The sequence below is a fragment of the Oryx dammah genome, unplaced genomic scaffold (genome assembly GCF_014754425.2).
Source record: "Oryx dammah isolate SB20612 unplaced genomic scaffold, SCBI_Odam_1.1 HiC_scaffold_28, whole genome shotgun sequence".
In the NCBI taxonomy this organism is placed as follows: Eukaryota; Metazoa; Chordata; class Mammalia; order Artiodactyla; family Bovidae; genus Oryx; species Oryx dammah.
In genome coordinates this window covers 10,838,916-10,863,384 of record NW_024070212.1, presented here as the reverse complement: position 1 = coordinate 10,863,384, position 24,469 = coordinate 10,838,916, and the positions used below count along the sequence as shown (strand labels likewise).

Sequence of the window (24,469 nt, the reverse complement as noted above, 5' to 3'; positions counted from 1 at the left end):
ATGCCCACACCATTTCCAGGTAAAAATACCTCTGAGAGCCAGAACTCAAAGTCCCGGATGCCTGTGTTGAACCTCTGCTGGCGACTAGCTTCATCGAGCTTCTGTCCTTTGTCAGTTGTTCTCACAAGCAAGTAGTTCCAGTTTTTCTCCAACTCTCCTATTTGATCCTGTGTGTGTTAGTCACTTAGTCATGTCAGACTCTTTGCAGACCCCATGAACTGTGGCCCACCAGGCTCCTCTGTCCATGGGATTTCCCAGGCAACAATACTGGAGTGGATTGCCATGCCCTCCTCCAGGCGATCTTCACAACCCCAGGGTTCAAATCCAGGTCTCCTGAATTGCTGGCAGATTCTTTATTGTCTGATCCACCAGGGAAGCCCTACTTGATCATAGCTCCCTCTCCGGAATTGAGGGGTCATTATGGTATTTAGGGTCCTGTGACAATTTGAAAAATAATGTAGGGAGGCTCTGGAGTTTGGGTCTAGCCAAAATCTTCCAGTAGTTAAAGGTCATATATTTTAAATCATAATTGTTAACACTGGTTTAAATCTGGGAAAGCAACAGTAGGTGTTTGCAGAAATTTTGAAGAGTTCTGGGCTGATTACAGAAGCTGATTGCCTAAATGCCAAAGCTCTTGGTGGTAGGGACAGAAAACTATAAGCAAGCATGATAACACATAGGAATTAAGTCTAAAGCTGTCTTGGAAGTCAAGATGCTGAGTATGATGGGAGTGATAAGGTCTGAAAGTGCAAGTCTCTCAGCCATGTCCAACTCTTTGTGACTCCATTCCATGGAACTCTCCAGGCCAGAATACTGGAGTGGGTAGCCTATTCCCTCTCCAGGGGATCTTCCCGACCCAGGGATCCAACCCAGGTGTCCCTCATTGCAGGTGGATTCTTTACCAGCTGAACCACAAGGGAAGCCCTAAAATACTGGAGTGGGTAGCCTATCCCTTCTCCAGAAGATTGTCCCAACCCAGAAATTGAACTGGGGTCTCATGCATTGCAGATGGAGTCTTTACCAACTGAGCTATCAGGGAATCCCAAAACAACATATTTTCCTCCCCTTTTATGAAAAAAAAAAGGGGGGAAGACCATTAACAGAATATATTCTATATTCCTACACATGGAAACATCGAAAGGGTATAAAAGATTTCTCTTCCTATGATAGCCCAAAGCCCATCGTAAGCAGAACCCACCTTCACAGACTCTTCATTACCATCGCATGCCCTCCGATCAACCAGAGTGTACCCCAAGAAGATGACTCTTTCCACCTGCTCAGCTCGGCTATTGACCTCATCTTCAAAGGTCTTGTGCTTCAGATATTTTCTCTGAAGGGAAAGCAGAACCTAAATTACCATCTAATTTAGAAAGTAAGATGAGATAAATTCTGTTTAAAAGGAGAAATTAAGGATTCCTAATTCATTCTTAATTAATTATTGGGAAGCACTCCCTCCACGTTAGACTCAGAAATCCCTGAAGGCAAGGACGGCAGTCTGAACAGTAAGGAAGTTTTCCACATTAGAAGGTGACCATTCATTCATCAATCTGAGTATATTGAAGTTTTCCAAGATTCTTATTTTGAACTTACCTGAATATTGGTGGGATCTTTGTAGGATTCATCACAGGCTATGGGCAGCATCTCACTGATCCATTCTTCTTGGTCCTTGAGGTCATGGTAGAATTGTTTTAGGTCAGCATAGTCTCCAAGTTTCATCCGCTCAGCAATCAGTTGTTCTTTGAGAATATTCCATCTGAAAGTCAGGACTAGATTATTCTCTGCCCTCTATCTTTCCACCAAGCCTTGATGCCATATCCATGAATCTCCCTATTTGCTTATCTGCACTTTATCTTCTCATTATCATTATTTATACACTTATATGTCATATATCAGAGAAGGCAATGGCACCCCACTCCAGTACTCTTGCCTGGAGAATCCCATGGACGGAGGAGCCTGGTATGGGCTTCCCAAGTGGCACTAGTGGTAAGGAACCTGCCTACCAATGCAGGAGATGTAAGAGATGAGAGTTAGATCCCTGGGTCAAGAAGATTCCCTAAAGGGGTCATGGCAACCCACTCTCATACTGTTGCCTGGAGAATCCCATGAACAGAGGAGCCTGGTGGGCTATAGGCCACAGGGTTGCAAAGAGTCAGACATGACTGAAGCAGCTTAGAAGAGCACAGCACAGAAATGAAAACTCAAAGTATTATCCCCATCCTCAATGCTAGCAAAGTAGTCACTTTTCTATATCTTCCTGAGTGAGTAAGTGAGTGAGTGTCACTCAGTTGTATCCAACTCTTTGCAACCCCATGGACTATACAGTCCATGGAATTCTCCAGGCCAGAATACTGGAGTGGGTAGCCTTTCTCTTCTCCAGGGTATCTTCTCCAGTGGGATCTAACCCAGATCTCCTGCATAGTAGGCAGATTTTTTTTTTTTTTTTTTTTTTTTTACCAGCTGAGCCACAAGGAAAGCCCTTATATCTTCCTATAGCTCACAAAACAGCTGCTCAATACTGACCTGTCTAGTATCCGTTGGTTCCGAGCAGCAATCTCTTCCTTGGCATAGTGGTCTTCAGCTATGAGTTGTTCAGCAAAAAGATCTAGTTCAGTGATTCTATTTTCCTAGATAAAGGGAAGAGAAAAAGCCTAGATACCCAGAAATTAGGCTCTTGGTGCAATCTCAGACTTCCTCCTAGAAAAGGAGAGATATATCCTTTGTGGCTTCACAAAGGGGAACAAAACCAAAGCCAAAAGGTAAATGCCTTATAGGGAGGTGGCTTTTAACTCAACAAGAAGAGAAACATCAATAGTGATATTGAGGTGGACTACATGTGTGGTGCTGATTTCTCTATAGAAGAGAAACTTCCCTTGGTCATTGTAGAAAGTGATTCCTGCACTGAATGGTGTGTTGGATAGCATATAAAATAGCTTCTGCACCTTGGCTAAGACTAAGCCACTATGTTCCCCGCCTACCTCAGAGTTTATATAAAAAGCAAATGGGAATTAAAATACATGCCAATCATAAAACCACATACATGTGTAGGATTTCTGTCATTATTACTAATAGTTATTATTGGAATTCTTGTATTAGCTGTTATTACCTGGTCAGTAATTGCTTTGTCCAAATCATCACGTTTCTTCATCAAGGCCTCCAGACTGTCTAAGGACCCCTTATCATCCGACATTAGATAATTCTCACGTGCCACCATCCAGCTCTCAGCCTGATCACAGTTCCCTCGGAACAACTATGGGGGTTAAAATTAAGTGTACTTGGTATGTTCATTCCAGGAAGACAGAGGAAATGATCTCCCACCTCTCCCATGATGCTGATAATAGGGACCCTGGGAAGGATGCCAATATTCTTTCAAGAAACATTCATACAATAAATCTTGGCTATATTGGACCTCTTACTCTTCTCTGAAAACATGTTTTATGTTTTCATATAAGCTTTCCTCCATTCTTGCAGTACTATTTTCCATATCCTAGACATGGTAAATGGGCTTCCCATGTGGCACAGTAGTAAAGAATCCACCGGCCAATGCAGCAGATGCAAAAGATGTGGGTTTGATCCCTGGGTCAAGAAGACCCCCTGGAGTAGGAAATGGCAACCTGCTCCACTATGCTTGCCTGGACAATGCCATGGACAGAAGAGCCCGACGAGTTACAGTCCACGGGGTCAAAAAAGAGTCGGACACTCTGAGCTACTGAGCGTGCAGACACACACAGACACAGACACAGACACACACACTTAGTAAAAACTGGTTATTTCTTTAAGACTCTGGTAAGGACTGCTTTTCAGAACAGTGTGTGACATTTGCACTCCCTTCCCTCAGGAGCTTTAATCACTCCCTCTGCTATAATCTCAAAACAGTCACACATTTTATCAGCAATTATTTTATATGTTAGAATGATCTGCCTCAGTTCAGTCCAGTCGCTCAGTCGTGTCTGACTCTGTGACCCCATGAATCACAGCACGCCAGGCCTCCCTGTCCATCACCAACTCCTGTAGTTCACTCAGACTCATATGCATTGAGTCAGTGACACCATCCAGCCATCTCATCCTCTGTCGTCCCCTTCTCCTCCTGCCCCCAACCCCTCCAAGCATCAGGGTCTTTTCCAATGATCTGCCTACAAGTCTAATTTCACTACTTTTAGAAAATAGACACTATCTTACTAATATTTGTGTTCCTAGGAGGTTCTCAATAAAAATCAATCAATAAAACTTCCAATCAATAAGTACATTTAAATATCAATAAATTACAACCACTTAATTTCAGGGCCCCATGCCCTAGGACTGACCCCCATTTTGTTTAGCTTTTCATTAACAAGAATAAGGAGCAAAGAACACCACAACGATCAGAAAATGCAAAGCAGAAAATGTAATGTCAGATAACTAAGAGATACCTTTTGATTTTGGCATGGCCAGTGAAATAAGCACTTGTATTAACTTTGTGCAACTACATAGAAGGAAGAGACTCAGCTAAGCCTGTTTAACGATGGGGAATTTGCAGTACCTGCAACTCCAGACACTGATCTAGCATCTTTTTGCGTTGTTCCCAAGCACTCTCCAACTCATCTCTCTCTAGTCTAACAGCTTGAAGCTTTTCTTCAATTTCGGGGCTGGCCCGGTGCCCACTGATTGTAAGATCTGTACCAAAGTCTTCAAAGGCCTGGAAGGCGGGAGCCTGGGCCTCCATGTCAGCACGATGCTCCTGTGGGAAAAAGGAATCAGAGACTGGTTAGTCCAGTGACATCTCACAAAAGTTGCAAAATGCAGGAAGGTTGTGAGCTTATGTGATCAAAGGCTAAGGCTTTTGTTACCATACCTGATGTCGCTCTATCATGATCTCTGTGCCAGTTAAATCTTCAGCCAGCTCCTTGGATGAGACCATGCCACCAATGCCACTAATCCAATTCTGTAAGTCCCTAGAGAAATGGCATACTGAAATTGAATCAAGAAAACCTTGCAACTTGCTATAAAATTGTCTGTCCTTGGACTTTTTCTCTCCTTAGAAAACATTTCCAGATCTATATTTTCTTTCTGGTTTATAGCCGTCACAGATCTTAGCTTTGTTGTTTTCACTGTATAACTTAATAATAGCATTCTGTTGCATTTGAAATTTTCTTCACAGACTATCTCTTTCGATTCTTGCAATAATTTTGAGTAGAATTCTGGGAATTCTTTTCCTTCCACTTTGGAGATGAGGAAGTTGGCCTAGAGAATGTAAGTGATTTGCCTATGTGCTAAAACTGGAAACAGACAGATGGAGTAGAATCCAGACACTGGAATCCTGGACTGGTACATCCATTACTTTTAACATGTCCTACTCCTTTAAAATGGATTTTTGGGTTTAAAAATTTATCTTAGCATAAAATCTCAGGTGAGGCTTGTGTTTCTTCTTACTCTTATTCCAAATCGAATCCAGTACATGCTTCCACCCAACACACACACACACACACACACACACACACACACACACACATACCATACTTACTCTCTGTTGCTGATTAAACCAGGGTCATTTCCCACTCTTTTAGAAGTCAATAAATTAGAAAAGGAGGGATAAAGTCCATCTGTCCCAGAAAGTAAATGTCATTGAGTTAAAAAGTTATATATGATGGTCAAATTCAGCATCTCATGAAGAGCGCCTTTGCTCTTGTTTACTAAATAGGAATCAGTAGCTCTAGGGCAGAAAGTCCTCTTCTTTTGCAAACTCATTTATTCACTTATTTAAACAACTAAGTTTTATTGGGAAAGAGACATATTTGTGCCTTCTAGGAGTTCACACTTTATACTGAGAGAAGAAAAAAAAAAAGCAAGCAAAACATAGAGACTAGTATTTTTTTTTTCAAAAACCCTAAAAAGAAAGACTGTCCTGAAGAGATAAAATAAGGTGTTAGAGTTGCTCCGAGGGTGCTAATATTACTTCTGCAATGTTGAAGAATATTTCATAGGAAGGGAAAGAGTCAGCATTTAATCTGAAATATAGGCAGAAGCTATATAAACAGAGATATAAGGGCATATATATGCTTTGGAGGAGTGAGAATGGATGCTATTTATTTATACTATGTGAAACACTATAACTTTCCAGAGATGCTGAACTGGGGAGGGCATTGGCAAGAACACTTGCAGTCATTTGCCAAAGTCGCCCCCTTTTATCTTCAAAATTATTACATTGCAAGCTGTTACTTCCTGAACCCTCAATTCTAAATGCAGACTGATATGATGGGGCAGAATGTGCAAACTGTTCCACAGATAAAGTGTGTATTTGCTAAAACATGATCATGTCTAAACTGTTTAGCAAAACAGTGAAACTTCTCCAACAGTCGAAAACAATTAAACTCCAATAAAAAATTAACTTAAAAAACGATTTCAGCTTAACATTTCTGAGTTTATCTCTTGCTACTTCTCCTCACCCCTGTGACGTACAAAACTCAGGCTCTAGCTGTTTCCACGTCATAGGCATTCTATACCTTCCTATTCTCATGCCTTTGTTTACATAGTTCCTTCTATTTGTTGGGATGTGTTTGGGGCTGTTCTATGTTCTACCATGGTTATCTGTATTCTTCTTTGCTTTTCCAGTAGAATATCTCCCCATATTCTATGCATGTGTGTGTTCAGTCGTGTCCGACTCTGTGTGACCCTATGGACTGCAGTCCTCCGGGCCCCTTTGTCCATGGGATTTTCCCAGCAAGAATACTGGAGTGGGTTACCATTTTCTCCTTCAGGGGATCTTCCTGACCCAGGGATCAAATCCATATCTCCTTTGTCTCCTGCATTGGCAGGCAGATTCTTTACCACTAATGCCTCTGGGAACTCCCAATAGCCTATAATTCCTCATATAGCATTCTCTATATAGTATAGACTCCATAGAAGCATACTTTATTGGACTAGATAACCTCATATTCTTCCAAAATTCAACATTTCACGGCTTGAAATATTGAACCTGAGGATTTTGTTCCATACTGAAGGTACAATTTGGACCAAGAGGTACCCTTTAAACCAGGTAATGAAGAACACCTGTACCCAGACAGCTCCTAGAAGCTCCATTTATGGGCCAGGCATGGACTCTGCCAATTCCACCTGGTTGAAGTCTGCCTCTGGAACCTTACCTGGCCTGGCTGAGGAACTGGTAGAATTTTAAGGCCTCCTGTAGGTTCTCCTTACGATCCTTTGTAAGCCCCTGCAAGTCATCCCAGGCCTCCTTCAGCTCCAACCGCTTGCTCTGCAGGTCATCAGTGGCATCTGGGTGGGATTCACTGAGTCGATCTGCTGTGTCCCTCAATACCTCCACCTAGGGGATCAAGAGATCTGACAATCATCTTGGTGTCACACCTGAATCCGAGCAAAAGAGTTTCAAGCCTCAGGGTGCTCTTTCCTCAAATAGACACCAATGAGGTCTTGCTACATTTTTTAATATAAATTTATTTATTTTAATTGGAGATTAATTACTTTGCAATATAGTATTTGTTTTTATATGATAGTGGAAACCCTTTTGATGTATCTGATAACTCCCCAAGTAGTCACTCTTGACATGACTATGCTTCTTTTTATGATTAGAAGGCTGCTTCTGGTGGTAAGTTCCAGGGAAGAGGCCTCAGGTAACATGCTGGGCTGTGAAGGTGGCAAGAAGAAGGCCCTGAAGCAGCCCAAAAAGCAAGTCAAGGAGATAGAAGAGGAAGATAAGGCACGCAAGCAGAAACAGAAGGAGGAGCAAAAGAAATTTGAGGAGCTAAGAAGAAATGCTGCAAGGAAAGTGTCTCCTGGCCACAGGTGGAATTAAGAAATCTTACAAAAAGAAATCTGTTCCTTGTGCCTAAGGCAACGATGATCCTTAATTCCATTCTTACTTAAAAATTTTTATTCTGGTGCCCAATATGCTACTAGAGATCAGTGGAGAAATAACTCAAGAAAGAATGAAAGGATGGAGCCAAAGCAAAAACAATACCAAGTTGTGGATGTGAGTAGTGATAGAAGCAAGGTCCGATGCTGTGAAGAGCAATATTGCATAGGAACCTGGAATGTCAGGTCCATGAATCAAAGCAAATTGGAAGTGGTCAAACAGGAGATGGAAAGAGAGAACGTCGACATTCTAGGAATCAGTGAACTAAAATGGACTGGAATGGGTGAATTTAACTCAGATAACCATTATATCTACTACTGTGGGCAGGAATCCCTTAGGAGAAATGGAGTAGCCATCATGGTCCCCAAAAGAGTCCAAAATGCAGTACTTGGATGCAGTCTCAAAAACGACAGAATGATCTCTGTTCATCTCCAAGGCAAACCATTCAATATCACAGGAATCCAAGTCTATGCTCCAACCAGTAACGCTGAAGAGGCTGAAGTTGAACAGTTCTATGAAGACCTACAAGACTTTTTAGAACTAACACCCCCAAAAGATGTCCTTTTCGTTATAGGGGACTGGAATGCAAAAGTAGGAAGTCAAGAAACACCTGGAGTAACAGGCAAATTTGGCCTTGGAATACGGAATGAAGCACGGCAAAGGCTAATAGAGTTTTGCCAAGAGAATGCACTGGTCATAGCAAACACCCTCTTCCAACAACACAAGAGAAGACTCTACACATGGACATCATCAGATGGTCAACACCAAAATCAGATTGATTATTTTCTTTGCAGCCAAAGATGGAGAAGTTCTATACAGTCAACAAAAACAAGACCAGGAGCTGACTATGGCTCAGATCATGAACTCCTTATTGCCAAACTCAGACTGAAATTGAAGAAAGTAGGGAAAACCACTAGACCATTCACATATGACCTAAATCAAATCCCTTATATTTATACAGTGGAAGTGAGAAATAGATTGAAGGCACTAGATCTGATAGATAGAGTGCCTGATGAACTATGGACAGAAGTTCATGACATTGTACAGGAGACAGGGATCAAGATCATCCCCATAGAAAAGAAATGCAAAAATGCAAAATGGCTGCCTGAGGAGGCCTTACAAATAGCTGTGAAAAGAAGAGAAGTGAAAAGCAAAGGAGAAAAGGAAAGATATAAGCATCTGAATGCAGAGTTCCAAAGAATAGCAATGAGAGATAAGAAAGCTTTCTTTAGCAATCAATGCAAAGAAATAGAGGCAAACAACAGAATGGGAAAGACTAGAGATCTCCTCATGAAAATTAGAGATACCAAGGGAACATTTCATGCAAAGATGGGATCAATAAAGGATAGAAAGAGTATGGACCTAACAGAAGCAGAAGATATTAAGAAGAGGTGGCAAGAATACACAGAAGAACTGTACAAAAAAGATATTCATGACCAAGAAAATCACGATGATGTGATCACTCGTGTAGAGCCAGACATCCTGGAATGTGAAGTGAAGTGGGCCTTAGAAAGCATCACTACAAACAAAGCTAGTGGAGGTGATGGAATTCCAGTGGAGCTATTTCAAATCCTGAAAGATGATGCTGTGAAAGTGCTGCACTCAATATGCCAACGAATTTGGAAAACTCAGCAGTGGCCACAGGACAGGAAAAGGTCAGTTTTCATTCCAATTCCAAAGAAAGGCAATGCCAAAGAATGCTCAAACTACCACATGATTGCACTCATCTCACATGCTAGTAAAGTAATGCTGAAAATTCTCCAAGCCAAGCTTCAGCAATAGGTGAACCATGAACTTGCAGATGTTAAAGCTGGTTTTAGAAAAGGCAGAGGAAATGGAGATCAAATTGCCAACATCCACTGGACCATCAAAAAAGCAAGAGAGTTCCAGAAAAACATCTATTTCTTCTTATTGACTATGACAAGGCCTTTGACTGTGTGGATCACAATCAACTGTGGAAAATTCTGAAAGAGATGGGAATACCAGACCACCTGACCTGCCTCTTGAGAAACCTATATGCAGGTCAGGAAGCAACAGTTAGAACTGGACATGGAACAACAGACTGGTTTCAAATAGGAAAAGGAGTATGTTAAGGCTGTATATTGTCACCCTGCTTATTTAACTTCTATGCAGAGTACATGATGAGAAACGCTGGACTGGAAGAAACAAAAGCTGGAATCAAGATTGCCGGGAGAAATATCAATAACCTCAGATATGCAGATGACACCACCCTTATGTCAGAAAGTGAAGAGGAATTAAAGAGCTTCTTGATGAAACTGAAAGTGGAGAGTGAAAATGTTGGCTTAAAGCTCAACATTCAGAAAACTAAAATCATTGCCTCTGGTCCCATCACTTCATGGGAAATAGATGGGGAAACAGTGGAAACAGTGTCAGAATTTATTTTGGGGGGCTCCAAAATCACTGCAGATGGTGACAGCAGCCATGAAATTAAAAGACGCTTCCTCCTTGCAAGAAAAGTTATGACCAACCTTGATAGCATATTGAAAAGCAGAGACATTACTTTGGCAACAAATGTCCATCTAGTCAAGGCTATGGTTTTTCCTGTGGTCATGTATGGATGTGAGTTGGACTGTGAAGAAAGCTGAGCGCTGAAGAATTGATGCTTTTGAACTGTGGTGTTGGAGAAGACTCTTGAGAGTCCCTTGGACTGCAAGGAGATCCAACCAGTCCATCCTAAAGGAGATCAGTCCTGGGTGTTCATTGGAAGGAATGATGCTAAAGCTGAAACTCCAGTACTTTGGCCACCTCATGCGAAGAGTTGACTCATTGGAAAAGTCTCTGATGCTGGGAGGGATTGGGGGCAGGAGTAGAAGGGGACGACAGAGGATGAGGTGACTGGATGACATCACCAACTCGATGGACGTGAGTCTGAGTGAACTCCGGGAGTTGGTGATGGACAAGGAGGCCTGGTGTGCTGCGATTCACGGGGTCGCATAGTGTCGGACTTGACTGAGCGACTGAACTGAACTGAACTGATTCTCTGACATAACATCTCTTGCTACCTATAGGAAGAATGAAATATTGTCTTTGAATCTATCATACATTTAAAAAAAAAACTTTGTAGAAACAAATAAACAAGGCTAAAGGGCAGGGTGGTAAGTGACTTGGTTGGTGGCAAGTGTCAATTAATATGAAGATTGTTTTTAATATAGATACTTTCTGTGCCTCTTTTTGCTTTTTATAGTGATGCAAGTTCTCTGCTCCCCCTGAGTTATTCCAGAGTGTATTTGGCCAGCTTTAGAGTTCATTTTTTTGGCCAGAGTAGGATTAAGCTTCTTCAATCCCTTCTAAGGAAACTCTGCATCATACACATAAGTCTGGTCATACCAGGTATGATCATCTCCTATTTATCTTAGACTGCTGCTGCTGCTGCTGCTAAGTCGCTTCAGTCGTGTCTGACTGTGCGACCCCATAGATGGCAGCCCACCAGGCTCCCCCATCCCTGGGATTCTCCAGGCAAGAATACTGGAGTGGGTTGCCATTTCCTTCTCCAGTGCATGAAAGTGAGAAGTGAAAGTGAAGTCGCTCAGTCGTGTCTGACTCTTAGTGACCTCATGGAGTGCTGCCCACCAGGCTCCTCCATCCATGGGATTCTTAGACTACTGATCTCCAACTAACCGCTATACATTCTAGTCACTTGGAACTCACGAAGAGTTCTGGTCACTTGAAACTCACAAACTTACTTGGAACTCACAAACTCACAAACATTTACAATGTATTTTCCCTCAATGCTATTTGATGCAGCCACTGTAGAAAACAGTATGGAGAGTCCTCAGAAAACTAAAAATAGAATTGCCATATGATTCAGCAATCCCTCTCCTGGGCATATATTCAGGCAAAATTAGAATTCAAAAAGATGCACACCCCCCAGTAGTCACAGTAGCACTCTTTACAATAGCCAAGACACAAAACAACCTAAATGTTCATTGACAGATAAATGGATAAAGAAGATATAATATGCATACAACGGACTACTACTCAGCCATAAAAAGGAAGAAAATAATGCCATTTGGAGCAACTAGTGATTATCATACTAAGTGAAGTATGTCAGAAAGAGAAAGACAAATACCAAATGATATCACTTACACGTGGAATCTGAAATATGACGCAGATGAACCCATCTATAAAATGGAAACAGAGTTACAGACATAGAGAACAGACCTGTGGTTGCCAAGGGTGGGGTGGGAGGTTGCGGGAGGAATGGAAAGGGAGGTGGGGTTATTAGGTGTAAGCTTTTATATACAGATTGGATAAATAGCAAATTCCTATTGTATATCACAGAGAACTATATTCAATATCCTACGATAAACCATAATAGAAAAGAAGATAAGGATATAAATGTGTATATATTTATTTATACATGTTTATAAAACTGAATCACTTTGCTGTACAGCAGTAATTAACACAACACTAAAAATCAACTGTACTTCACTTTTTAAAAAAAATTTAAAACCATGTCCCTCCACGTGAATTGCCCTGGGCATGCCCTTTTCGTAGACTAGCAATCGGCACAGGGTTAAAGAACAAGAATGGAGTAGGATAAAGAGAACTGAAATAAGAGACTGGATAATAAAACCAAAGGAGAGGGCATTAATATGGGTAGATGTGAAGAGGAGTCTGTTGGAAAAGCTTGAAGGCACATCTCACCTTTTCCCCCAGAGGTACAAGATCTCTTTCAAAGTTTTCATGCTGTCGCTGAAGAGCCTGCACACTGAACAAGTCTGAGCCAGGGTCAGCAGTATTGAGGGCCTGGCACTTCTTCTCAATCTGCTCCTTTGTGTCATCTGCTTCTCTGGTGCATGAGGGTAAAAAGTTTAAGAATAATAACACAAGCTAGAGGCAGACTAGCTGGGCTCACAAAGAAGTCATCACTACCAGCATCATCATCCTTTTTTTTTAAGGATGTGTTAGAACTAAGTATTAGAACTTAGGCTCATTTAATCTTTACAACAATGACTTGAGGCCAAATTACTGTTACCAGCCCCACTTAACATATGAGAAAACTAAAGCTTAAGAGGCTAAGTAGCAAAAAAAACAAAAAAAAAGAAAGAAAGAAAGAAAAGAGGTTAGGTATTTTCTCAAGATTATACCCTTGCCACAAATTTAGGCAGGCCCTAAATTTGAATCAGGTGACCTGATGGCAAAGCCGCATGCTTAACTGTGGAATAACATGGAAAATCTTATGCCATTCTAAAGAACAAGACTTGTCTGCATCTCAGTTTTCCTTTTTCTGAATATTCAAAAATGCATTTTTATACAGTAAAGGTGTTTGGTTGTCAATTTGCTTACTTAGTTGTGCATGTGTTTCTTAGTATAGACAGAGATTTGGCAATCAGACATAAAGAAGAAAAAACAAACAAACTGTTGAATCAACACTTAAAAGTCAATGTGATGTTTGTTGCCCTCTACTCTCTACTTCTAGTTCAGATGTGTCATTACTTAAACCTCTTGTTTCAACTTCAGTTTTCATTCACTATCATGAAAACGTATATTAACTGCTGATTATGTACCAGGGCCCAAGCCTAGGTATGAGAAAATTGAAGCTGGTTGTCTGGAGTAGCCTACTTGCCCAATGAGATATCTACCTGATTTCCTATTTTCTCCAGGAAGAAGGGTTAAACTAGTAGCTGTGGTTCTACTATAGCAATGAGAACCAGTGGTTCTCAAGTTAGTTTTAGAGCAGCACTGCTTTTCAAGGTTAAAATTCTCACCTGTGAAACATCTCGACAGCATGGGCACTGCCCAGCAGCTGGCGCTGTTCCTCTGCCAGCCTCTGCAAGGACCCCCAACGGGCATTCAACTCCTGAAAAAGGCAGACACAGACTTTAGCTAGGGATCTAACTCAGCTTAGTGGTGTCTGAAGATTAGAGGAGGATTAAATCCTGATTATTTTCATGTTATCTCCTTCAGAAATTGCACAGGTTTCTTTCTTTCTTGGATAGTTTGAGCTTGGGCCTCAGCTATGCCAATGCAGTTAAAAAAGGGATCACATTCCTTCCCAAATTGATGTTCCAGGTGGGAATCAACACCCTTAGAACATCAATTGATATTGGCTGTCCCAGAGACTACGTTACAACCTCTGAAGAATAAGTGTGACTTGTTGCCTTGGTAGCTAGAAGACATTGCCTTTTTCTATGAGGTCTAGTATTTTTGTGTGTCCTGAAATGATTAAACCAAGTAGTCTCTTAGAGCCCTATTTTCTGTGAAGAATAAGAAAATTGTTCCTTCACGCATTCTTTCTCACTCTTACCCCACATCAGTTACCATAAAAGAAAGCAGGGCTTATCCTCACCTGGTGTATGATAACTCAGATAACCGGACTAGACATTCCATTAGTTCCAGACATATTTTATGGAACCACAGGTCCAAATTTGAATAAGGTCTCAAATGCCTTCTCTTCCATTTCTACTACCTATATTCTTCTTTTACTAGATTTTATCAGTCTATCTCATCCAGTACACTATATTGATTAACCACTTCCGCTATCATAGCTCCTTTACCTGCATTGCCTTTGTATTCAAGTATTTGAGCACTGAATTTCTCATGGTGATGGGGTGGGGGAGGTGTGGCAATTGAAGGATTTTTTAATTGATTAAAATGCATATGACTTACCAGCTGAACAACAACAAGATGGATACACAGCTAGACTATCTGGACTGTTTCCTTTGACCTTTCCTACAGCTAGCTCTCTACTGCAATTACCTTCCTCATGTTCTAGCTAATCTGCAGAATATGAAGTTAAGTATTTTTAAGTGAGATGAAGCTTCCCCAAACTCAGCCTGGTAATGAGAAGGAAGAAGGAGTCACAGTTACCAGCTGTATTTGAGCTCCTTCTGGTGTCAGAAGCTCTTCGAATTGAAGATCATCAGCCACCTTGTTGATATCCCTCAGTCGAGGCTCATTTGTCTTCAAATCCTAGGTGGGAAAATGTACCAAAGCAGTTTAAATTCCCTCCTCAAAAATCTTTCACTCTTGCCTGCTCATCTTTGCCCTGACTTGACTACAGATTAAAACATTTTGCTAACCATACTTGTAATAAACAACAAACTGCCCTCCTCCAATCTGCCACAAAGAAGAGGACCTTTAAATTCCCTGATACTCAGTGGCTATTAAAAATATTATTTATATGAAATATAGAGATCTCTTTCCTTAAATTTCTTAAAAATCTCTCCCTGATTAAATTATACTATTAGAGGGATCTATACCTGAGCCATGTAATAGTTTTTGCTACCAATACAGATTTCTCTACTTTCTGAAAAAATTTCATTGTCTGGGTTATGATTTGCTTACAGTAAGAAACAGCTCTAGGGAACTCATCACTATGTCTATAGTGACAATATTGTTCATTTCATGATACAATGGCCTTTCAATGAGTTTTCTCATGTAAGTTTTATTCTGAGTTTTATTTTATAAATTGTACCCGTGTTTACCCTTCCCTTTCTCTTACTTCTCTCTCTCTCTATATATAGAGAGACTATTTCCTTTGACCTTTCCCATAACTAGCTCCATACTGCCATTACCTTCTGCATATATATATATATAGCTTTGTACAGCTCTGAATTCCATGTGTAAGGAAAGTATCATATAGAAGAGAAAGGAAAGAAGGGAGAAGTTTATACTAATTGCTAGTTAATAGAAGAGATCTAAGGGAATGATGGAGATTGAAAAGATTTTAGGAAGGCAGAAAATTAGAAATTGTCTGGCTATAAAGTCAGATTGTTCTTCCCACCTTTCCATTCAAAGCTCTGCCCCATAATTAGACCTTCAAGAGTCTTACAACACCCCATCTCAACCTGAGCATCAGTATCACAGGCCGGGACAGGACAAGTTGTAAAGATTCAGGAAGACCAGTACTTCCAATAGGATGGAGGAATGACAGGGACTGCAGGCTACACAATCAAGGTAACTAGTTTCCTCTGCATTTTCTTTCCACTTGTAATACCTAGAGGAATATTTTAAATATGGAACTCTCTAGCTTTGGGGAGGATATTTAGCAAATATGAAATTAAGGGATTACTTAGGAGGAGATATGAGGTAAAAGGAAAAGATAAAAATCCTCAGAAAGCTATCTAGAGGAGACAGCTCTTTCTTACCATTTGGAACTCATCAAACTTTTTCTGTAACTCCCAAACATCATCTAATTCCACCCCGGTGTTTTCTGCCTTCTTCTCTTGGATCCAGTCCAGCATGTCTCGTGCCTCATAGGCCAGCAAAAACTCATTGTAACGTTGCAACAGACGACGTCTGCGCTCATCTGCCCGATGCAGGAGGGAGCGGTACCTGAGTGGAGAAATAAAGAGAATGGAAAATGTGGGGAAAAGAGACAGAGCAAACACAGAAGAGTATTGGTAAGAAAGGGGGAGAATAAAAGGGACAAAAAGGAAAGGGAAGAAAAATCAAAAGAAGAACAATAAAGAGGAGGAAATAAAGATGGAAGAAAAATAGCATTGAGAGCAGAGAGACAAAAGCTTTCTATTTAAAAACAATCAAAATGCCAGTGTCCCAATAGTGTGACTGACAATACCCCTTCGTCTTTTTATAGAAGTGAAAAGTTCACATTCATATTGACAATTGGATAGGAAATAGCCTTGTATAGTAACACACACAAACAAAGTGCACGTGGGAGTCAGAAGACCTGTTGACAAACTTGAAAGAGTGACAGAGTGCCAGGCAGAGAGTCAGAATATGTGACCCTAATATTGTGTGACCTTGGGCAATTTACATAGTGGTTCTGGAGTTTCCTTTTCTCATTTAAAAAATAAAGGGTTTGAATTACTCTGTTTACTTTTAGCTCTTAAAATCTATGAATTTGAAAAGCATCTTTAATCTAACCACTAATAGAATCAAGAGAGTGTCTTTGACCAATCGGAGATGTTTGGCCAAACACTGTCCAGTTCTCCAGCCTCCAGAACTTACTGGTTCTCAATCTGTTCCTGGCGCTGGATGATGTTGCCTGGTTCTTCTCGCTTCCGTTGTGGGAGCATAGGAAACTCATCACGGGCTAGTTTCCTCACGTAGACAGCTGGCACAAAGCCCTGGTGATCATCAGTTTCTACTTTCCACCAGTCCTAAAGGAAGAAGTCCTTTAGGATTAGAAATCCTTTAGGATTTAGAAATCCCCACTCCTTTCTTAAAAACCACATTTAGAAGCTTTAACCCTCATAACTGAGTCTCTAGGCAAAGGGACAAGCTGATGACCAGAAGAAATAAACAACTGCTTATAAATTTTATATATTACAAAGAAGATAAATCAGGAGTTGCAGGAATTGCAGAGATAAGTCTCTGAAATCAAGGAATCTGATATTTGATGTTAGATCCTTAACTTTGAGGAAGTTTTCAAAACCCAATGGTCATTCTCTTCATGATAGGATATTTTGTGTACTAAAAATTCATTTAAAAAACCTATAGGGACAGAATTAAATCGGGCTTCTTCTGGGTGGAGCATCTATGTATGAGAGTATTGTATAAGAATTTCTCCCCATCCTTCTCCTAGAGCCCCTAAAAATTGTGCATTGCTTGAAATTCACCTATGAGAATGCTTCATGCTTAAGTATCACCCTGACCATCACAGTCTTTTTAGGAATGTTGCTATACTATCCACTCTGGAGTTAATATCCTCAGAGAATAATGTAGTGAAATAGGGAAGACTGAGCAAAAAGAAAAGAGGACTGGAACACAGCTTATTTGATAATGAAAATCTTGCTTCCCCCCAAAACTACTTATCCTCAGAGTGAAAAATACTGAGCTCTCTCTTTTTTCTTCTCAATTTATGGAAATTAATGAAATATTAAAATATTTAAAAAGTTACTTGAACTCTTACTTTTTTATTGAAATGTAATTGATTTACAAGTTTGTGACAATCTCTGCTGTACCGCAAAGTGACTCAGTTATACACATATATACCTTCTTTTAAAAAATATTTTTTCCATTATGTTTTACCACAGGATATTGAATATAGTTCCCTGTGCTGTGCATTAGAACCTTGGATGTTTACGTGAGCTCCTATGATAAATATATTTTAAACATTAGACAATATTGTGGTACTATTCCCACAGTCATGAAGGCTAAAGAAAAACCAAGTTGACAAAAGACTTCTCCTTGACCAGGCTCCTCTTAAGCTCAGCCAATTTTTTCTATTACTAGGAACACTGGTATAGAATAGGAACAAGCAGAGAAAGAGAGACAAGTTTTAATCCTGTAAACATATTATAGAATTGTCACTCACAGCTTATAAGTCTTTGGACTAGTTACTTAAGCTCCTTGAGGCCTCACTTTGTTGTGTAAAATTGGTATTTTGTAATTTCAAAAGATATGTACAGGATCCTAAGCAGTATCTGGAGGGATGATACTACTCAATAAATTATGGTTATGTAAGAGAGAAAGAGCAATAGAAAAATACTGACTGCTTAAAATATACCCATATCTGGCAAGGTTGGGAGAGTCAACTGCAAGAGCCACCTTGTTGATGGGGAGAAAAGCAGAAAGGAAAGTCACCTTGCTGATGGAACTGAGCAGTGTTAAGACATCATCTTTCTGCATGGTGACTTCTCGGGAGTAGCGGGCCTGGAAGTCATATAAGGCCACAACCCTCTCTTCTGGAGCTGCCACCTCCACAGGTGCAGCTTGTTGTTCCTGAACAAAAATAGGAAGAAGAACATTCTAGTCACCAATAGGAAAGATCTTTCTGTACAGCCTACCCACAGTGGGCTGTGCCTGCACCTGAAGGAGAGAGGAGCTCCTGCTTACAACCTCTTACCTGGATGCCAGTAACAGAGCTATTGCAATATGATATCTTTAGAAATACCATTTCATCTTAGCACTTCTCAGGGGACAGGCAGACTGGGAAATATGTATATAGAGTGAGCAAGTAAGAATTTAATTTGTGAGAAACATATTAAATGCTCTAAGTCACCAGTCTTAAGCAGATATTAAAGGTTTGCATGTATCCATGTTTCAGAAAATTAAGAAAATGAAAGATCCACTATCTCTCATCACCTTCTCCATTCCCTATGTCTTTAAAGTATTTTTTAGACCAAATGTGGACTTTTTTTTTAGAGATGAATGACCTACAGCACAGGGAGGGCCTAGAATTTTAATATTTGAGAAAATAAACCTGGATCAAATATCTTGTTTCTCTCTTTAGCAAGAAACCTGCCCTCCAAGAACAGTCTTTTCTGATTTTCATTTCCCCAAAATATCTTATCTCTGAGAGAATGAACAAATACAATCACCCTTCATAAGTAATGACCCACATCTTTTTCAGATGTGATGTGAAGATATACCTCCCCTTATATATCCCTCTGATTTTGTACCCTTCAAGTACTATTTCCTCTTAACTTACAATTCATAAATCCACCTATTTTTATGTAGGCACCTGCTGTGCAGAGCTTGAGGAAGGCACAGCACTAAAACTCTGTAAATACTTATTGACATAGTAAGCCTGGTAACCCACTCCAGTACTCTTGCCTGGAGAATCCCATGGAGGGAGGAGCCTGGTAAGCTACAGTCCATGGGGTCGCAAAGAGTCAGACACGACTGAGAGACTTCACTTTCTTTCTTTCTTTCTAAGCCTATGTATTTTCTACTTGCAGTGTATGGATTCAGAGCCCCTCATAAGAAAGAATTTCTTGAATGTGAAAGTGTGTCTCTTTTCTTTCCACTCTACTCAGGAGATATCCATATCATTTAGTTGATTTCTGCTTCCATCACTCTTCCAGACACTTATTTTCATCTTACAGTCTTGCCATTCTCACAATACTCTTGATTATTTTGTGCTTCAAAGCATTTACCCTTATAGCTTATTCATTAGAAGAACCCATCTTCTCCTTATCTGCATAGTAAACCACCGTTACAAAACTAATTCAGATAAACTGGCTTGCCTCAGCTATGATTTTCCTATTCTCCAGCATTCTAATATCAAGAGAATGAAACACTTTTTCCTTGAGATTGTTTTTCCCATTCATGTATCTATCATATATTATTTGTTAAAATTCATGACCTAATACACTGTAACTTTCCTTCAAGTCAGAATTATTCTTTTATTCATGCTTGCACATGGTAGACATTTAATACATGTTGGTATAAAAAATAACTAAGAAAGGAAGGAACATAAAAAGGAGAGATATGAATAAAAGAAGTAAAAGAAAGGAAAATGGAAATATAAAAAGAAAAAAATATACCAGTGAACAAATTATAACACTTATTGAGAAATTCTTTTGCTCTGAATCTTTGTAGATGTTACAAAGATGCTACAGTGCCCGCCTAAAGATCACAAGACAGTATTTTCTTCTGCAATTGCTTCCTAGACTATGTAAAGTAAAAACTGGTGATAATTCCTTTTCCTCTGCAGTAGAGAATGTGATTCATGTTATACTTAAGTCCTTCTTACCTGGCAGGCTTCTGCCTGGTCCCGAAGAGCTTGTATACTATTTCCAAAAGCCTTCAGATCCACTAGAAAGGCCTCATGCTTCTTTAAAAGAGCCTGAATTTGTTGATGGGAAAATCATCAGAAGCAGATATAGGAAGAACACTAAACTTATTTTATGATATACTTATTGCCCTAATTCCTAGTAAAAGATACTAAATTTGCAAGATGTCTGGTCATGCCTTTTGGGGGTTAGATAATCTCTAAGAAATATGGATTTCTATGGGATTAGGAAAATGTGGCATATCTTTGGGGATTTTTGTTAATTCAGGTTATCCCAGCAGAGGAAGCCCAAAAGTTATCACTCTAGAAACCCCAAATGATCTAAGAAAACCTAACTCTATCACATAATCTAATTAGGTACACATTTGGTGCCAGTTTGGTGAGTATTAGACAATATCTTTCCCTACGGCCTCCTTACCCCAGCTGCTTCTTCATCTGCCCCGTAGTTAGTGTTGTCTACTATAGGTTCCTTCTCTCTAATCCATGCTTCTGCTTCATGCAGATCAACTAGGTACTGCTGGAATTGGACATTGGCTTCAAGATCATTCTGTCGTCTAGCAGCTCGAGCCTGGAGAGATTCCATATTCTCATTCAAACTCTTGACCCTAGAGGCCACATTTTCTGCAGCAAAGTGTCCTATGAGGTAGTTATAGAAAAGGAGAGTTTTACCCTCATTAATGTCCACTATATTTTAATCTCTTTGGTAATCTGGGAGAGAGAAAAGGAGCCATGAGGATCATGCTGCATGAAGTCAATACGACATTTTACCTAAATTCCTAGGAATTGAAATGTTATATGTGAGATTAAGCATTCAGTTCAGTTCAGTTCATTTCAGTCACTCAGTCGTGTCCGGCTCTTTGCGACCCCATGAATCGCAGCATGCCAGGCCTCCCTGTCCATCACCATCTCCTGGACATCACTCAGACTCACGTCCATCGAGTCCGTGATGCCATCCAGCCATCTCATCCTCTGTCGTCCCCTTCTACTCCTGCCCTCAATCCCTCCCAGCATCAGAGTCTTTTCCAGTGAGTCAACTCTTCCCATGAGGTGGCCAAAGTACTGGAGTTTCAGCTTCAGCATCATTCCTTCCAAAGAAATCCCAGGGCTGATCTCCTTCAGAATGGACTGGTTGGATCTCCTTGCAATCCAAGGGACTCTCAAGAGTCTTCTCCAACAGCACAGTTCAAAAGCATCAATTCTTCGGCACTCACCCTTCTTCACAGTCCAACTCTCACATCCATACATGACCACTGGAAAAACCATAGCCTTAACTACACGGACCTTAATCGGCAAAGTAATGTCTCTGCTTTTGAATATACTATCTAGGTTAGTCGTAACTTTTCTTCCAAGGAGTAAGCGTCTTTTAATTTCATGGGTGCAATCACCATCTGCAGTTATTTTGGAGCCCCCAAAAATAAAGTCTGACATTGTTTCCACTATTTCCCCATCTACTTCCCATGAAGTGATGGGACCGGATTAAGCATTGGTAGATGTTAATGAGGGATAAAGTGTGTGTGTGAGGTGGTGAATTGGAAGGTACAATCTCTGATATAGGGAATGAAAACAAAATACCTATATGTGGGTACTGTTCAGAGCACTAAAAACATGCATTCTCTAGCCTAAACAGGAAAAAATCAGCTAATTTTCATTTCTGGTTTTTGTTATTGTTTTAATAGCTATGAATCAAAATTTTTAGATCATGTTAAGTACATCTTCAGAATTTGGTGAACACCCTCACAGATAAATCAAGAAAATTCAGTGAAGTGTTGGCAAAAATCAACCGGCAGATTTTCATTTCTGCCCATAACGGATTTACTACTACAAGAATTATTCTCCTATCCTAAACAACCAGAAAACAGGACAGACTGTAAGATATAATGAATTTCAGACAATAGACAAAAGAGTGTGACTCCTGAGAGAAGGGAAAGAAATGAGCAATGCCTTCATGAATGCCATAGCTCAGGCCTGGGGCAGTGTATATGTTAAAAGGATTAGCACTATAGAACTATAGCACAGGAGCAGCCAAGAGGAGCTACCCCTGCCAGAGGCAAGGAGCAGAGGCTGGGAAGAGCAACCCCATATCCAAGGAGCCATGGCTGCGCGGGCGCCGGAGGGCCTAGAGGAGATATACAAGGCGGTGAGGAGATATCCTTCGTCCAAGGTAAGGAGCAGCGACTGTGCTTTGCTGGAGCAGCAGTGAGAGGTACCCCATGTCCAAGGAAAGAAAAACCCAAGTAAGATGGTAGGTGTTGTAAGAGGGCATCAGAGGGCAGACACACTGAACCATAATCACAGAAAACTAGTCAATCTAATCACACTAGGACCACAGCCTTGTCTAACTCAATGAAACTAAGCCATGCCCTGTGGGGCTACCCAAGACGGGTGGGCATGGTGGAGAGGTCTCACACAATGTGGTCCACTGGAGAAGGGAATGGCAAACCACTTCAGTATTCTTGCCTTTAGAACCTCATGAACAGTATGAAAAGGCAAAATGATAGGATACATAAAGAGTAACTCCTCAGCTCCATAGGTGCCCAATATGCTACTGGAGTTCAGTGGAGAAATAACTCCAGAAAGAATGAAGGGATGGAGCCAAAGCAAAAACAATACCCAGTTGTGGATGTGACTGGTGATAGAAGCAAGGTCCGATGCTGTAAAGAGCAGTATTCCATAGGAACCTGGAATGTCAGGTCCATGAATCAAGGCAAACTGGCAGTGGTCAAACAGGTGATGGCAAGAGTGAATGGTGACATTCTAGGAATCAGCGAACTAAAATGGACTGGAATGGGTGAATTTAACTCAAATGACCATTATATCTACTACTGCAGGCAGGAATCCCTCAGAAGAAATGGAGTAGCCATCACGGTCAACAAAAGAGTCTGAAAAGCAGTACTTGGATGCAATCTCAAAAACAGAATAATCTCTGTTCGTTTCCAAGGCAAGCCATTCAATATCACAGTAATCCAAGTCTATGCCCCAACCAGTAATGCTAAAGAGGCTGAAGTTGAATGGTTCTATGAAGACCTACAAGACCTTTTAGAACTAACAGCCCAAAAAAGATGTCGTTTTCATTATAGGGGACTGGAATGCAAAAGTAGGAAGTCAAGAAACACCTGGAGTAACAAGGCAAATTTGGCCTAGGAATGCTGAATGAAACAGGGCAATAGAGTTTTGCCAAGAAAATGCACTGATCATAGCAAACACCCTCTTCCAACAACACAAGAGAGGACTCTACACATGGACATCACCAGATGGTCAACACTGAAATCAGATTGATCATATTTTTGGCAGCCAAGATGGAGAAGTTCTATAGAGTAAGCAAAAACAAGACTGGAAGCTGACTGTGGCTCAGATCATGAACTCCTTATTGCCAAATTCAGACTGAAATTGAAGAAAGTAGGGAAAACCACTAGACCATTCAAGTATGACCTAAATCAAATTCTTTATGATTATACAGTGGAAGTGAGAAATAGATTGAAGGGACTAGATCTGATAGATAGAGTGCCTGATGAACTATGGAATGAGGTTTGTGACATTGTACAGGAGACAGGGATCAAGATCATCCCCATGGAAAAGAAATGCAAAAAAGTAAAATGGCTGTCAGAGGAGGCCTTACAAATAGCTGTGAAAAGAAGAGAAGTGAAAAGCAAAGGAGAAAAGGAAAGATATAAGCATCTGAATGCAGAGTTCCAAAGAATAGCAAGAAGCGATAAGAAAGCCTTCTTCAGCAATCAATGCAAAGAAATAGAGGCAAAAAACAGAATGGGAAAGACTAGAGATCTCTTCAAGAAAATTAGAGATTCCAAGGGAACATTTCATGCAAAGATGGGATCAATAAAGGATAGAAAGAGTATGGACCTAACAGAAGCAGAAGATATTAAGAAGAGGTGGCAAGAATACACAGAAGAACTGTACAAAAAAGATATTCATGACCCAGATAATCAGGATTGTGTGATCACTCATCTAGAGCCAGACATCCTGGAATGTGAAGTCAAGTGAGTCTTAGAAAGCATCACTATGAACAAAGCTAGTGGAGGTGATGGAATTCCAGTAGAGCTATTTCAAATCCTGAAAGATGATGCTGTGAAAGTGCTGCACTCAATATGCCAGCAAATTTGGAAAACTCATTAGTGGCCACAGGACTGGAAAAGGTCAGTTTTCGTTCCAATCCCAAA

General features: G+C 40.4%; 1 protein-coding gene across 1 annotated transcript in view; it reads right to left on the bottom strand.

Moving 5' to 3' along the window:
• SPTA1 (spectrin alpha, erythrocytic 1) overlaps positions 1–24,469 on the bottom strand; it is an 80,083-nt gene that overhangs the window by 23,169 nt on the left and 32,445 nt on the right. Inside the window, exons 18-33 of the mRNA XM_040230165.1 lie at positions 20,713–20,930; positions 20,256–20,348; positions 18,362–18,499; positions 16,784–16,935; positions 15,961–16,147; positions 14,681–14,782; positions 13,579–13,670; positions 12,515–12,659; positions 7,116–7,297; positions 4,829–4,928; positions 4,517–4,714; positions 3,104–3,247; positions 2,521–2,624; positions 1,591–1,753; positions 1,199–1,330; positions 30–167 (exon numbers count right to left, since the gene is read on the bottom strand). Coding sequence (XP_040086099.1) covers positions 30–167; positions 1,199–1,330; positions 1,591–1,753; positions 2,521–2,624; positions 3,104–3,247; positions 4,517–4,714; positions 4,829–4,928; positions 7,116–7,297; positions 12,515–12,659; positions 13,579–13,670; positions 14,681–14,782; positions 15,961–16,147; positions 16,784–16,935; positions 18,362–18,499; positions 20,256–20,348; positions 20,713–20,930 — 2,288 coding nt within the window. The remainder of the gene's footprint in view (positions 1–29; positions 168–1,198; positions 1,331–1,590; positions 1,754–2,520; positions 2,625–3,103; positions 3,248–4,516; positions 4,715–4,828; positions 4,929–7,115; positions 7,298–12,514; positions 12,660–13,578; positions 13,671–14,680; positions 14,783–15,960; positions 16,148–16,783; positions 16,936–18,361; positions 18,500–20,255; positions 20,349–20,712; positions 20,931–24,469) is intronic.